We start from the raw sequence: 15594 nt of genomic DNA, 5'->3' as shown, positions 1-15594 counted from the left end.
TAGTAAAAATGGCCATCTTGCCAAAAGCAATCTATAGATTCAATGCAATTCCCAACAACATTTCAAATAAATTCTTCATAGATATAGAAAGAGCAATTTGCAAATTCATTTGGAATAACAAAAAACTCAGGAAAGAGAAAACTACTTTCAACAATAAAAAGAACTTATGGGGTAATCACCATCCGTGACCTCAAACTGTACTACAGAGCAGTAGTGATAAAAACTGCATGGTATTGGTAGAGAGACAAACAAGAAGATCAATGGAATAGAATTGAAGATCCAGAAATGAACCCACACACCTATGTTCACTTGATCTTTGACAAAGGAGCTAAAACCATCAAGTGGGAAAAGGTCAGCATTTTCAACAAATGGTGCTTGTTCAACTGTAGGTCAGCATGTAGAAGAATGCAAATCAATCCCTTCTTATCCCCTTATACAAAGCTCAACTACAAGTGGATAAAGGACCTTCACATAAAGTCAGATACACTGAAACCAATAGAAGAGAAGGTGGGGAAGACCCTCAAATACTTAGGTACAGGGGAAATGTTCCCGAACAGAACACAAATGGCTTATGCTCTAAGATCAAGAATTGACAAATGGGACCTCATAAAATTGCAAAGCTTCTGTAAGGCTATCAATAAGACAAAACGGCAACCAACAGATTGGAAAAAGATCATTACCAATACTACATCTGATAGAGGGCTAATATCCAAGATATACAAAGAACTCAAGAAATTAGATTCCCGACAACCAAATAACCCTATTAAAAATGGGTTACAGTGGTAAACAAAGAATTCTCAACTGAGGAAACTTGAATGGCCCAGAAGCACCTTAAGAAATGTTCAACATCCTTAGTCATAAGGGAAATGCAAATCAAAACAACCCTGAGATAACACCTCACACCAGTCAGAATGGCTAAGATCAAAAACTGAAGTGATAGTAGATGCTGGTGAGGATATAGAGAAAGAGAAACACTCCTCCATTGTTGGTGGGATTGCAAGCTGGTACAACCACTCTGGAAATTAGTCTGGTGGTTCCTCAGAAAATTGGACATAGCACTACCTGAGGACCCAGAAATACCACTCCTGGGCATATACCCAGAAGATGCTCCAACATATAACAAGGACATATGCTCCACTATGTTCATAGCAGCCTTATTTATAATAGCCAAAAGCTGGAAAGAACTCAGATGTCCTTCAACAGAGGAATGGATACAAAAAATGTGGTACATTTACACAATGGAGTATTACTCAACTATTAAAAACAATGAACTTGAGAAATTCTTAGGTAAATGGATGGAACTAGAAAATATCATCTATGTCATCATGAGTGAGGTAACCCAATCACAAAAGAACACACATGGTATTTACTCACTGATAAGCAGATATTAGGCCAAAAGATTGAAATGGCCAAGATTTAACTTACAGACCACATGAAGCTCATGAAGAAGGAAGAATGAGTGTGGATGCATTGATCCTACTTAGAAGGAGTAACAAAATACTCAAGGGAGCAAATATGGAGACAAAGTGTGGGACAGAAACTGAAGGAGGGGCCATCTGGAGACCATTCCACCTGGGTATCCATCCCATGTGCAGTCACCAATGGTAGACACAGATGTGGATGTCAGGAAGTACATGCTGACAAGACCCTGATATAGCTGTCTCCTTAGGTGTCTGCCAGAGGCTGACATATTCAGAGGACGCTGCTCACAGCCAACCACTGATCTGATCAAGGCTTTCCCAATGGAGAAGTTAGAGAGAAGACTGAAGGAGCCGAAAGTGTTGGTGGCCCTATGAGGAGAGCAACAATACCAACCAACCAGAGTTCCCAGGGTCTAAACCACCAGCCTGGGAGCACACAGGGAGGGACCCATGACTCCATCTGTATATGTAGGGGAGAATGGCCTTGTCGGGCATAGGTGGGAGGGGAGATATTTGGTCCCATAAAGGCTAAACACTGAGTGTGTGTGGGGGATTTGAGGGTGGGGAGGTGAAAGTGGGGGGTAGTTGGGGGGATATCCTCATAGAAGCAGGAGCAGGGGGGATGGAATAGGAGGTTCCTGGGAGGTGGGAGGAATGGAGTAAGGGGATGAAATCTGAAATATAACATCCAAATTAAAAAAAAAAAATAATAAGTGTTTGTGGCAGAGCCTGGTGCTCTCTGACTCTAATTCTAGGACTGAAGAGGCAAAGGGTTGGGGATCTTGATGAGTTTGAGACCCTTTTGATCTACATAATGAGATCCAAGCCAGCAAGGGACCACATGACACCCAAGCAAAAGAAAAGTAGGTTTTTCAAATAATGAGCTGTATCATAGTTAAGCACTGTCTCATGTTGTCCTCAGTCATGGTCTCTTTCAATGCTTCATCTTTATCTCCTTTTAAGTAAGAAGGCCTTGTAAGGCCCCCACGAATGGAGGACCTCACCCAAGCCTCAGGAATTTGAGGCCACCCCAGTAACTCACAAGACACTGAACTTGATGTAATCAGCAAGAGGTATATTTTAATCAGTATACTGAGGTCAAGACCCATGACCCACACAGGGGCTTTGGAGACAGAGAGAATTTAAAGCCAAAAACCACAACTCAGGGGGGAAACCACAACCCAGGGGGAGTAAAGGAGGGCTATTGGAGAGCACCTGTGGAAAGTCCCAGCCCATTATTCAGTTTGTGACAGGGTCCTAGGAACAGTCAGGGAGAACGTTTTATATAGGCTATTCTCTAAGAGCCTGTACGTAATCAGCCATCTATCTTGTGGTCAGCCAAGTTCCTGAAATACAGAGCTCATGACCAAGCTGACCTGTACTCTTGGTTGTGCTTGCCTGTTAGGAGTTTTTGAAAATTTTTAACCCTTTCAGCTTCTTGGACCCTGACTCTGTGCTGCTGCAGGTATCAATCTCCAAGAAACTTTGATCATTTGATTCTGACAGCAGTGTGTGTTTCAAATAGTCAGGATCCTTTCCAGGCTCCCTAGTGAGATGGGCTGAGGTGGATCCCACAGGTGATCAGGTCCTATCAGGATACCAACCTCTTGCAGCTACAGAGGCTGCAATGTGGTGAAGATGAAGCAGGAACCACACAGAATTCCTTACATGCACAGAGGGTAGTAGTCTCTGAGTTTAGAAAGAAGGAGTCTTGAGTTTAGCAGATGAATAAGGGAACTGGAGAGGGTATAAGGCATGAATTTGTTTGTCTGTTTGCTTGTTTTCAGACAGTGTATCTCTATGCAACTCTGGTTATCCTGATGCTATGAAGACCAGGCTGGCCTGGAATTCACAGAGATGTGTTGTTGTTGGATTTAAGTATCCAAACTAAGGGACTCGCTCCCCCAAAGAACTCATGGACAGAACTAGCTGTAATAACATGAGGTTTATTGATAGGTTGATAATAGCCAGTATTGGGGTTCTCCTGTATGAAGACAAGAAGAACCCCAAGCCAAAATTGGGGGCAGTATTCATACCATATTCACAGGTTCATAAAGGCAGTTTTACAACTTAGTCAATAACTACAAGGGCTGACTTTAACAGCTGTTCCCAATCTCAGTTTCTGCTTCTAGGCCCAGTTGCTACATAACTTAAATATACATCTTACCTTTAAAAGAAGGTCAGCTTATGTAGCTTCTATTTACCCAGGTTTTACTGTGTTAAGGGGCTAATAAACTACTATCATGGATCTTTCTTCCTGGAATGTCTCTTTGAGTCTTTGGAAAGTGCTCTTCCCGGGATGTGTCCCTGGGGGAAGTAAATGTTTGAGTTTAAAACCAAAATCAGATCTTTTTATTAATGTTAAGTTTTTACAGTGTCAGCCTCTGCCCTCTGGGTGCTGGGATTAAAGGTGTGAGCACCCCACACTCAGCCACTAAGGCAGGAATTTAAAACTCCTACTATCATTCCAATCTTACCTTGACACTGTTTCACACTCCAGTGAATTTCTGTGATCTCACAGAGTGGATCAAAACCCTGTGGTAGACAAGCCTGAGAGCTCACTGTGTATGCCTTGGGTTCAAAAGGGAACTTTGAAGGGAAAGAAAGAATGAATGAAAAAATGAAAGAAAGAAAGAAAGAAAGGCAAAAAACCCCAAAACAGACAAACAAACAGAAAAACAACAAAAACAAAAAACCAAGCAAAAATCACCCCCCAACCAAAAAAAAAAAAAAAAAAAAAGGCAAAAGAAATATTTTAAGAGATAAAAGCTGTTAGGCTGATAAGAAAATACTGATCTGTTAATCTTTCCTCTTAAATATAAATATCTCTTCAAAGACACGTGTTGTAGTCCATATATACCTTTAATCCAAGCACTAGGGAGGCAGAGGCAGTTAAATTTCTGACTTTTCTCATCTACAAAGTGAGTTCCAGGAGAGAACACAGAGAAATCCAGCCATGAATAACCAAAAACAAAACAAAACCACAAAAAACCACCACCAACAACAAAACAAACAAACAAACAAACAAACAAACAAACAAACCCCAGATCACAAAGAAGATAATGTTTTTTGCTGGTTGTGGCGACAAGTTGACAATTAGCTGAGGAGCCTCAGGGAGGAAAGTGACAAACTTGAGTATTTTGTGAAACCTTGATTAAAGTAAAACAAACAAACAAACAAACAAATGAAACCAATCAAGCAAAAACTCAAATCACCTGAATCTCTGAAATTCCCAAAGGACACCCGGGGCAAGTGTGTTCTTCTCCCCCAGTGCACTGCAATGGTACAATCAAGGCAGCTTTCCTTGAGTACACTCTGTGGTTCCTAGCTTCTGTCAGCTCCTGTCAGGAAGTAGGAGTGTGTTGGGTGTGGTGGAACACACCTTTAATCTCAGCACCTGGAGAGATCAATTGAGCCTGGTCTACTTAGAGAGTTTCTGGTCTGCCAGGGCTACAGTGAGATCCTGTCTTAAGGTGGGGGAAAGGTGTGGAGACTAATCCTGGGCCTTCCTGCTCCAGCTCATCCATCTCTCACCAGCCCTCAGGGACTTCACCAGTCCATGGTCTGTATCTACTCCAGAATTTTTGATATTATAAAGAAGATTCAAGTGAAGACTAAACATATTATCCAATAGTAATCACGGGAAGTATTTAAACGGGTTTTGAAGGGAGAAGGTAGAGATGATACGGCCTCCTCCCTAAGGTGGGTCAAGGCTGGGCTCTGGGAAGTGAGTGTACTTATATAGCTCCTAAGACCAGAACTGCCCTTGCACCAAGCAACCAGCTGCCTGGAATCGCTCCTTTCTAAAGCAAGTGGGAGCCTACAGGAGACAGGAATGAGTGGCCCACGCAGGGACGCATGGTGGAATGTGCCTGACAACTTCCACTACCCACTAATGTTTTACATGGAAGAGGACCAGGAAGACTACATATTTGGTAGGTGGCCATTGCCTTCATCTTAATTTCCTTCTATCACTGGTCTACCTTAGGCTTCAACCTTCAAGGCTACCTGTTTACCCACCCCACACCCCAACCAAGTGCTGAAGTGTCACATGTGCTATTACCTCTTCTGTGAACAGGTCCTGAGGACGAATACCTTCGCACCCTGGAGGTCCACAGCAGCACCCTCATTCAGCTGGAGAGATGGTTCACATCCTCAGGCCAAACCCGAGTCACTGTGGTGGGACCACTTAAAGCCAGGCTGTGGGTGATGGACATGATCAGAAAAGTGGGAAGTCAGGACACTTTCGATCAAGCTAAAGGTAGGCATCCTTGACAGGATTATGGTGAAGGCCTTGGTGCCTCTTTGTTTTAGGATTTATGAGTCCTCTATCTGTGCATACAGCTGCCCACCAGAAGAGGGCATCTGATCTCATGAGCCACAAAGTGATTGTTGGGAAATTGAAGTCCGGACCTCTGGAAGAACATCCAGAGCTTTTAAAAACTGAGCCATCTCTCCAGCCACTCTGATAGCTCCTTAGGAATAGCTGTCTAGTACATCCTGAAACACCTTAGTTACCTAGTAAACCGGATGTTACCCAGAGTGCAGTACAGACTGGAGAGCATAAGGTTATACAGGTTTATGGGATGAAGCCAGTGAGGTAGTGGGAAGGTATGGGTAGGTTGATTTCATCCCCTGCAATGTCCTCTAGAAAGTCTTGTTCCTCTTACATTCCCTTCTCAGGCAATGTGATGCTGCAACGGATCCGGAGTCATCCTCTGACACAGCAAGACCTGGAGTTTCAATTAGAAGCAGGGAGCAGTCTTTGGTTTACCAGAATGAGTTCCGTGGAAGTTCCTCCTTCCTTGAGGTTTCCTTTGACAGTTGTGTCGTGGTTTTGGGGTTCTCTTCAAATTCTTTGTATTCATAACTTCGCAGATCTCCTTTGGTAACTGGTTGGGGAAAGCAGTTAGGGGGAGGAGGAGGGGTTCTTCATCAGCTTTTGAAAAAAAAAAAAAGTGAAAGATAGTTAAGGAAGTTTGAGTTGGTGGACCATACTGACACTCATGCTGTGTAAAGTGTAAGATTACACACTTCTCGGTGTAAGATTCTGGCAAAGAGATCTAATAAAATACATTGCTATCACATGCAATGACTTTGATGTTGGTCTCTCTTCTTTGTCTACACTAATCCAATGTAGTGGTGGAATTGTGGGCAAGGCAGTCTCCAAGGTCTGGGAAGGCTACATTGTCTCCCAAGAGTTACCGTCTGGGGAGGTGGTACTGGGAACAAGATATAAATTGCTTCTCTCACATCAAAAGCACCTTAAGGCTGTGTTAGACCAGGACTGTGTGATTAAAGCAAATTGTGTTTAAAAGTGAAAAAGGGACTGGCTAGGACTACCGTCAGGGTGACCTGCCATAGTGACAGGTTTTAAATCGAAATGGTTTGTAGGTAGTTTTTGCTTGCCACATAATTTAACTAACATAGGTTTAATAGCTGTTCATTTAATCACATTATAGAGCGAATTTTCTTCTAGGAATTCTTGATGATACTTGTAGTTCCTGAAGATTAATCTGTTACTATTCTAATAAAGATGCAGTTGGGGACATGATTCTGAATCTTGGTTTTGCAGTCGACATTCTGATCTTTTATATTATTAATACTATTAAGAATAAGTGTTTGTGCCGGGCAGTGGTGGCACATACCTTTAGTCCCAGCACTTGGGAGGCACAGACAGGCAGATTTCTGAGTTCGAGGCCAGCCTGGTCTACAGAGTGAGTTCCAGGACAGCCAGGGCTACACAGAGAAACCCTGTCTTGAAAAAAAAAGTGTTTGTGGGGGTGCCTGGTGCTCTCTGACTCTAATTCCAGGACTGAAGAGGCAAAGGGAGGGGGGATATTGGTGAGTTTGAGACCCTTTTGATCTACATAATGAGATCCAAGCCAGCAAGGGACCACATGACACCCAAGCAAAAGAAAAGTAGGTTTTTCAAACAATGAGCTGTATCATAGTTAAGCACTGTCACATATTGTCCCCAGTCACAGTCTCTTTCAATGCTTCATCTTTATCTCCTTTTGAGTAAGAAGGCCTCTTGGACCCTGACTCTGTGCTGCTGCAGGTATCAACCTCCAAGAAACTTTGATCATTTGATTCTGACAGCAGTGTGTGTTTCAAATAGTCAGGATCCTTTCCAGGCTCCCTAGTGAGATGGGCTGAGGTGGATCCCACAGGTGATCAGGTCCTATCAGGATACCAGCCTCTTGCAGCTACAGAGGCTGCAATGTGGTGAAGATGAAGCAGGAACCACACAGAATTCCTTACATGCACAGAGGGTAGTAGTCTCTGAGTTTAGAAAGAAGGAGTCTTGAGGTTAGCAGATGAATAAGGGAACTGGAGAGGGTATAAGGCATGAATTTGTTTGTCTGTTTGCTTGTTTTCAGACAGTGTATCTCTATGCAACTCTGGTTATCCTGATGCTATGAAGACCAGGCTGGCCTAAAACTCACAGAGATGTGTCAGCCTCTGCCCCACTGGGTGCTGGGATTAAAGGTGTGAGCCCCCACACACAGCCACTAAGGCAGGAATTTAAAAGTCCTACTATCATCCCAACTTTACCTTCACACTCCAGGGAACTTCTGTGATCTCACAGAGTGGATCCAAACCCTGTGGTGGACAAGCCTGAGAGTTGACTGTTTATGCTTTGAATCCAAAAGGGAACGTTGAAGGAAATGAGAAAGAAAGAAGAAAGAAAGAAAGAAAGAAAGAAAGAAAGAAAGAAAGAAAGAAAGAAAGGGCAAAAGAAATAAAATTGTAAGAGCTAACAGCTATTAGGTTTATAAGAAAACAGATCTGTTGATCTTTCCTCTTAAATATCTCTTCAAAGACAGGTGTGGTAGCCCACACCTTTAATTCCAGCACTAGGTAGAGGCAGGTGAATTTCTGGCTTTGAGGCCAACCTTATCTACAGACTGAGTTCCAGGATAGCCAGGGCTACACAGACAAAACCTGCCTCAAATAACCAAAAACACAACAAAAACCAAAAAAGATAATGTTTCTTGCTGGTTGTGGCGACAAGTTGACAATTTGCTGAGGAGCCTCAGGGAGGAAGGTAGAAAACTTGAATATAGCCTGGCTTATTTTGTGACACCTTGATGAAAGCAAAACAAACAAACAATCAAACACCCAAATCACCTGAATCTCTGAGATTCCCAAAGAGCACCTGAGACAACTGTGTTACACGCCCACAGTGCACTGCAATGGTACAATCAAGGCAGCTTTCCTTGAGTATACTCTGGTTCCTAGCTTTCTGTCAGCTCCTGTCAGGAAGTAGGAGTGTGTTGGGTGTGGTGGAACACACCTTTAATCTCAGTACCTGGAGAGATCAATTGAGCCTGGTCTACTTAGAGAGTTTCTGGTCTGCCAGGGCTACAGTGAGATCCTGTCTTAAGGTGGGGGAAAGGTGTGGAGACTAATCCTGGGCCTTCCTGCTCCAGCTCATCCATCTCTCACCAGCCCTCAGGGACTTCACCAGTCCATGGTCTGTATCTACTCCAGAATTTTTGATATTATAAAGAAGATTCAAGTGAAGACTAAACATATTATCCAATAGTAATCACGGGAAGTATTTAAATGGGTTTTGAAGGGAGAAGGTAGAGATGATACGGCCTCCTCCCTAAGGTGGGTCAAGGCTGGGCTCTGGGAAGTGAGTGTACTTATATAGCTCCTAAGACCAGAACTGCCATTGCACCAAGCAACCAGCTGCCTGGAATCGCTCCTTTCTAAAGCAAGTGGGAGCCTACAGGAGACAGGAATGAGTGACCCACGCAGGGACGCATGGTGGAATGTGCCTGACAACTTCCACTACCCACTAATGTTTTACATGGAAGAGGACCAGGAAGACTACATATTTGGTAGGTGGCCATTGCCTTCATCTTAATTTCCTTCTATCACTGGTCTACCGTAGGCTTCAACCTTCAAGGCTACCTGTTTACCCACCCCACACCCCAACCAAGTGCTGAAGTGTCACATGTGCTATTACCTCTTCTGTGAACAGGTCCTGAGGACGAATACCTTCGCACCCTGGAGGTCCACAGCAGCACCCTCATTCAGCTGGAGAGATGGTTCACATCCTTAGGCCAAACCCGAGTCACTGTGGTGGGACCATTTAAAGCCAGGCTGTGGGTGATGGACATGATCAGAAAAGTGGGAAGTCAGGACACTTTCAATCAAGCTAAAGGTAGGCATCCTTGACAGGATTATGGTGAAGGCCTTGGTCCCTCTTTGTTTGGAGGTTTGTTTATTTTATGTATGAGTCCTCTATCTGTGCATACAGCTGCCCACCAGAAGAGGGCATCTGATCTCATGAGCCACAAAGTGATTGTTGGGAATTGAAGTCCGGACCTCTGGAAGAACATCCAGTGCTTTGATGGCTCTTTAAAAATAGCTGTAGAGCACCATACATACATCGTGAAGGAACTCAGTTATAAAATAAACCAGATTTTACCCAGAGTGCAGTAAAGGTGGAGAGAGGAAAAGGTCATACAGGTTTATGGGATAAAGGCAGTGATGGTGTGTGCATGCGTGAATGATGTTTGGGGAAGTGGGTAGGATGGTTTCTTCCCTTGCAGTGTCCTCCAGAAAGCCTTATTCCTCTTACATTCTCTTCTCAGGCAAGATGATGCTACTGCATATCCGGAATCATTCTCTGACACAGCAAGAACTAGAGCGTCATTCAGAAGAAGCAAGGAGCAGTCTTTAGTTTCCAGATTGAGGGATACAACTCCTGTGGAAGTTCCTCCTTCCTTGAGGTTTCCTTTGACAGTTGTGTCATTGTTTTGGGGTTCTCTTCAAATTCTTTGTATTCATAGATCATTACAGATCTCCTTTGGTAACTGCTTTGGGAAAGCAGTTAGGGGGAGGAGGAGGGGTTCTTCATCAGCCTTTGAAAAAACAAGTGAAAGATAGTTAAGGAAGTTTGAGTTGGTGGACCAAACTGGCTCTCAAGCAGCGTAAGGTATAAGATTACACACTTCTAGCTGTAAGATTCTGGCAAAGAGATCTAATAAAATACATTGCTATTACATGCAATGACTTTGATGTTGGTCTCTCTTCTTTGTCTATACTAATCCAGTATAGTGGTGGAATTGTGGGCAAGGCAGTCTCCAAGGACTGGGAAGGCTACATTGTCTCCCAAGAGTTACCATCTGGGAGGTGGTACTGGGAACAAGATATAAATTGCTTCTCTCACATCCTAAGCACCTTAGGACTGTATGGTTAAAGCAGATTGTATTTAAAAGTACAGGAGGGACTACTGATCACCTTCCCCAGCCGACTTAGGCTTTCAGAGAACAGCCCCTCACTCATCGTGAGGTTTCTTATTGGAAAGGGTTAAGGTTGCTGGAGAACAGCTGTGGAGATAGCTGATTGGTTGTTAGCACCTGGGTAGAAGAGTGGGCAATTCAGGACTCAAGGCTGCCCTTGGGGAGTGGAAAGGGTGTCATCACCTGTGTTTAGGAGGTTACCATGGCAAAGGGATGAGTATCCATCATGGCTCTCCAAGTTCAGGATAAGCTGAAAACCGCGGTTTATAGGATACATTAGGCTCAGGAAACAAACTTATTCGTATAAGATCTGGAGATCTAGGAACAATGAATGACATGTGGGTCCTGTTTTGCTCTCTTGGCTGCTCTCTGAGTGAAAAAACACTGGGTCTGCAGAGAACATCTCAGGAGACTTAAGATTATCCTAGTCTTAAAACGCCAGCCAGTGAGAGCAGAGAAGATTCAGGGTCCTGATGGAAACATGTTTGAAGTGGGCAGGGAGGCCCCCCTGGCTGAACCTGACCTTGAGCCTCCAGCACTGTCCCTGAAGCCTGAAGTTGGGGGAGGGCTTAAAACACGTTTTCTGGGATCCACAACTATGCTGACTTTCAAGGTACTGGAATTTTAAAACTTTTTCTCTTCACAGGGCTCTTCAGCCACTTGTACTTGTGTCTTACTTACCAGGATGCCATTTCCCTATTCTAGGAGAGGGGCCTGTGTTCTGAGCACAGTATAACCATAGGGCAGTGTCCGGAGATGGCTGATTTAGACAGGTCTGAAGCTACCATCAAAGTTACCTACTTTCCTTGGTCAGCAGTTAAAGAAAGAATTTGATTAGTTTCCAAATAGAAATTGTACCTAACACACTCTTTTGTTTTGGGGGGCTTTTTTTTTGTTTCTTTTTTTCTGTCTTTTGAAATGTTAAAAAATGATTTGTTTTGATTTTGCTTGCATTGGTGTTTTGATTGCATGTGTGTCTGTGTGAGTATGTCAGATACCCTGGAACTGGACTTAGATAATTGTGAGCTACTGTGTGGGTGTTAGGGATTGAACCTGAAACCTCCCGAAGAGTAGCCAGTATTCTCAATAGCTGACCCATCTCTACAGCTCATCCATTCATCCATCCCCTCTATTTTTTTTTGAGACAGTGTCTCACTATGAAGCTAGGACTAGCTATGAATGTAGTATGTAGTTCTGGCTGGCCTTGAACTCACAGAGATCAGCTTGCCTCTTATCTGTCAAGTGCTGGACTTAAAGATGTGTGTTACCACACAAACTAGCCTAGTAAGAACAGTATTCGTAGGGTGGGTCTAACCTACTATCCCAGATCCAGTGGAGAATGAGCATGGTTTTGACCAGTCTGATCACACACCTCAAGAATTATGCTTTTGACTGGCATTGGTTTAATGAAGTGTTGGAAAAATACATTTCTTCTGTATTTAGAAGGGTTTTCTTGTCTCCTTCCTGTCCCAGTATAATTAAGGAAATGTGTTGATCCTCTGGTCACTCTCTCGTGGACACTAAGGAGATACTGTGCACACTTGTAGCCGCCCGCGGCCACAAGTCAACTGGATTCACCTGAAAGGGGGGCTGGGAATGAAAGGGGAAGGACGGCGAGAAGAGATGAGGCCAAGACAAAGTTCTCTGATTGAGGCCCCAAGCTTTAATGTTCAGCTCTCAATTTAAAGGGGAAGACCCAACCCACAACCCCTCCTGGTTTCAGATGGGTGGGATAATCCATAGTCCGTTCCAGGTCATGGCCGGAGATGTCTCAAGGCAAGCCCAGGGGCAGTTCTGCTGTGTTCCGGGCAGCCAAGGTGGGTAACTCCACCTAGATCCCGTCACTTGACCTTGCTGTGGCAACCAAGGTCTCTCAGTCCTGCTCATGGGGGAGGGGGGGGGGAGAGTACACACACTAAGCAGTGTGCTCTTGGAAGTGTCCCAGCAGAGGGTGACGGAGCCTCAAAGCTTGAGAAGGGAGTCAAGGAGTTGGTGCTTTGTCCAGGTCAAGATTCGATAGACTACCATGCTCCTCTGCTCATGGTTGCTACTGTCTGTATTTCTTTGTTTTCAGCAAGTTTCTTTCACCAGATACCAATACATCCACATGGGCCTCTTTTCATAAGTGCTTCGAGGAAGGGCTAAAAGGTTGCAAATGCTGAATGGAATTGGGCTGTCCACAGCCACAAACTGTTTCTCCTGTTCCTTCTGCTTTCATCTTCACCCTTTCTTGGACTGTGTAGGATCTCACTACCATTATCTAGACTTGGACTTGAGCTCAGGAGCTTCCTGCTTCAGTTTCCCAAGTGCTTGTCTTACTTGTAGAAGGCACATCTCCTGATCAGGCTACATTTTGATCCTGACGATGACTACGACGATGACGACATACTGTATGCTGCAACTGATGCTAGCTGAGAACAGGATGTGATGTCATGGGATAAGCAGAAGAAAGAATGGATTCATTTTTTATACGTGGACTCTAAAATGAAGTTTAAGAAAGTTAACTTTTCCAACTGTAGGCATCTGTTACAGTCATAGTGAGCTGAGAGCAGGATGTTGAGGCCTGCTGGGGTCCCGTGAAGCTGCATAGGGAGGAGTATCTCCTAGTGTTGTAGATGCATCTCGTCATGCTCCATTCCCTGCTTGGGAAAATGCAAGGACATCGAGGACAGATTCAGTTTTGTGAGTGACTGGGCTTTTGGATTCAGTCTCCCCTGGTCTGAAAGGCTTTTGAGCTTAGGGGTGGGAAAGAGATAGAAACTCAAGAAAGAGTGCAGGGAAACCTCTTCCTCTGCTCAGTGAGAGCTTCAGTTCCAATGGTTCCAAGGAATAGGGCATGGTGGTGGGGAAATCTGCCTGTAATCCTGTAATCAATCTCTCTCTCTCTCTCTCTCTCTCTCTCTCTCTCTCTCTCTCTCTCTCTCTCTCTCTCTTTCTCCATCCATCCTTTTTGATATAGAGTCTCTCCATGTAGCCCTGGCTGGACTTTAACTCTCTATGTACATCAGGCTATCCCCAAACTCAAGCTCTTCCTACCTCTGCCTTCTAAATGCCAGGATTAAAGGTGTGAGCCAAAATGGGATCTTGATTTTTGTTGTTCGCTTGTTTGTTTTTTGAGACAAGATTTCTTTCTTTAGTATCCTGGTTGTTCTGGAACTTGCTCTGTGTGGACCAGACTGGTTTCCAACTCATATCTATCTGCCTCTACCTCAAAAGTTCTTGGATTAAAGTAGAGCACCGCCACCACCCAGGCCTGGATCTTGGTTTATTTTCTTCCTTCCTTTTTTCCTTCCTTCCTTCCTTCCTTCCTTCCTTCCTTCCTTCCTTCCTTCCTGCCTGCCTGCCTGCCTGCCTGCCTGCCTGCCTGCCTGTCTTTCTTTTTTCTTTCTCTCTTTTGTCTTTTTTCTTTCTTTATTTTTTACACTCTAGATTTTATTTCCCCCTGACCACCACTCACACTCCAACTGTTCCACATCCCATACTTCCTCCCCACCCCCGTCTCCACGAGGATGTCCCCACCACCATCCTCCACCCAACCAGAACTCTAAACTCCATGGGGCCTCCATCTTGAGGGCTAGGGGCATCTTCTCTGATGGAACCCAGACCTGTCAGTCCTCTGCTGTATATGTGTTGGGGGCCTCATATCAGCTTGTGTATGTTGCCTGGTTGGTGGTCCAGTGTTTGAGAGATCTCATGGGGCTTGGTTAATTGAGACTGCTGGTCCTCCTACAAGGTCACCCTCCTCCTCAGCTTCTTCCAGCTTTTCCCTAATTCAACCACAGGGTCAACAGCTTCTGTCCATTGGTTGGGTGCAAATATCTGCATCTGACTCTTTCAGATGCTTGTTTGGTCTTCCGGAGTGCAGTCATGATAGTTCCCTTTTTGTGAGCCCTCCATAGCCTCAGTAATAGTGTCAGGCCTTAGGACCTCCCTTTAAGCTGAATCCCACTTTGGTCCTGTCTTTTGGACCTTCTTTGGACCTTCTTTTCCTCAGACTCCTCTCCATTTCCATCCCTGCAGTTCTTTTAGACAGGAACAATCATGGGTCAGAGTTTGACTGTGGGATGGCAACCACCTCCCTCACTTAATGCCCTGTTTTCCTGCTGGAGGTGTGTTCTATAAGTTCCCTCTCCCTAAGGTCAGGCATTTCATCTAAGGTCCCTCCCTGTGAGTCCTGAGAGTCTCTCACTTCCAGGTCTCTGGCACATTCTAGAGGGTCCCCCAACCTCCTACCTCTCAAGGTTGCCTGTTTCCATTCTTTCTGCTGGTACTCAGAGTTTCAATCTTTTTCCCTCACCCAATACCAGATCAGGTTCCCTTCTTCTCCCCCACCCCCTGCAACCCTCTTCATCCACTTTCCCTCCCAGGTCCCTCACTCCTTCCCCATTTGTGATTGCTTTCTTCTCCCTCCCAAGTGGGATTGAGGTGTCCTCATTTGGGCCCTTCAGCTTGTTGACCTTTCTGAGTACTGTGGAATGTATCTTGGGTATTCTGTCTTTTTTTTTTTTTTTTTTTTTTTTTTTTTTTTTTGGCTAATATCCACTTATTAGTGAGTACATACCATGCATGTCCTTTTGGGTCTGAGTTACCTCACTCAGGATGATATTTTCTAGTTCCATCCATTTGCCTGCAAAACTCAGGATGTCCTTTTTTAAATAGCTGAGTAATATTCCATTGTGTAAAACCACATTTTCTGTATCCATTCTTTTGTTGTGGGACATCTGGGTTGTTTCCAGCTTCTGGCTATCACAAATAAGGCTGCTATGAACATAGTGGAACACGTGCCCCTATAACATGGTTGGACATCTTTTGGGTATATTCTCAAGAGTGGTATGGCTGGGTCTTCAGGTAGATCTATTTTCAGTTTTCTGAGGAACCTCCAGATTGATTTCCAGAGTGGTTGTACCAGT

General features: G+C 44.3%; 1 protein-coding gene and 1 pseudogene across 3 annotated transcripts in view; both read left to right on the top strand.

Moving 5' to 3' along the window:
• LOC117722675 (KH homology domain-containing protein 1B-like) overlaps positions 1-6416 on the top strand; it is a 32258-nt gene extending 25842 nt beyond the window's left edge. Inside the window, exons 1-3 of one of the 2 annotated variants that reach the window (XM_034521934.2) lie at positions 4162-5356; positions 5500-5682; positions 6105-6416. In XM_034521934.2, the coding sequence (XP_034377825.1) occupies positions 5257-5356; positions 5500-5682; positions 6105-6313 (492 nt within the window). In that variant the 5' untranslated portion in view covers positions 4162-5256 and the 3' untranslated portion in view covers positions 6314-6416. Of the gene's footprint in view, positions 1-4161; positions 5357-5499; positions 5683-6104 lie in introns of those variants that run through there. The other variant, XM_076915200.1, reaches the window with a different exon arrangement.
• A 2434-nt stretch (positions 6417-8850) lies between these two features.
• LOC117722261 (KH homology domain-containing protein 1B-like) lies at positions 8851-10383 on the top strand (annotated as a pseudogene). Its single transcript, XR_013104545.1, has 3 exons — positions 8851-9274; positions 9418-9600; positions 10034-10383. The product of XR_013104545.1 is annotated as a KH homology domain-containing protein 1B-like (transcript).
• The last annotated feature ends 5211 nt before the right edge of the window (positions 10384-15594 follow it).

The sequence above is a fragment of the Arvicanthis niloticus genome, chromosome 17 (assembly GCF_011762505.2).
Source record: "Arvicanthis niloticus isolate mArvNil1 chromosome 17, mArvNil1.pat.X, whole genome shotgun sequence".
NCBI lineage: Eukaryota > Metazoa > Chordata > Mammalia > Rodentia > Muridae > Arvicanthis > Arvicanthis niloticus.
Note: the sequence above shows the minus strand (reverse complement) of the source record. Positions and strands in the feature narration are given on the sequence as shown.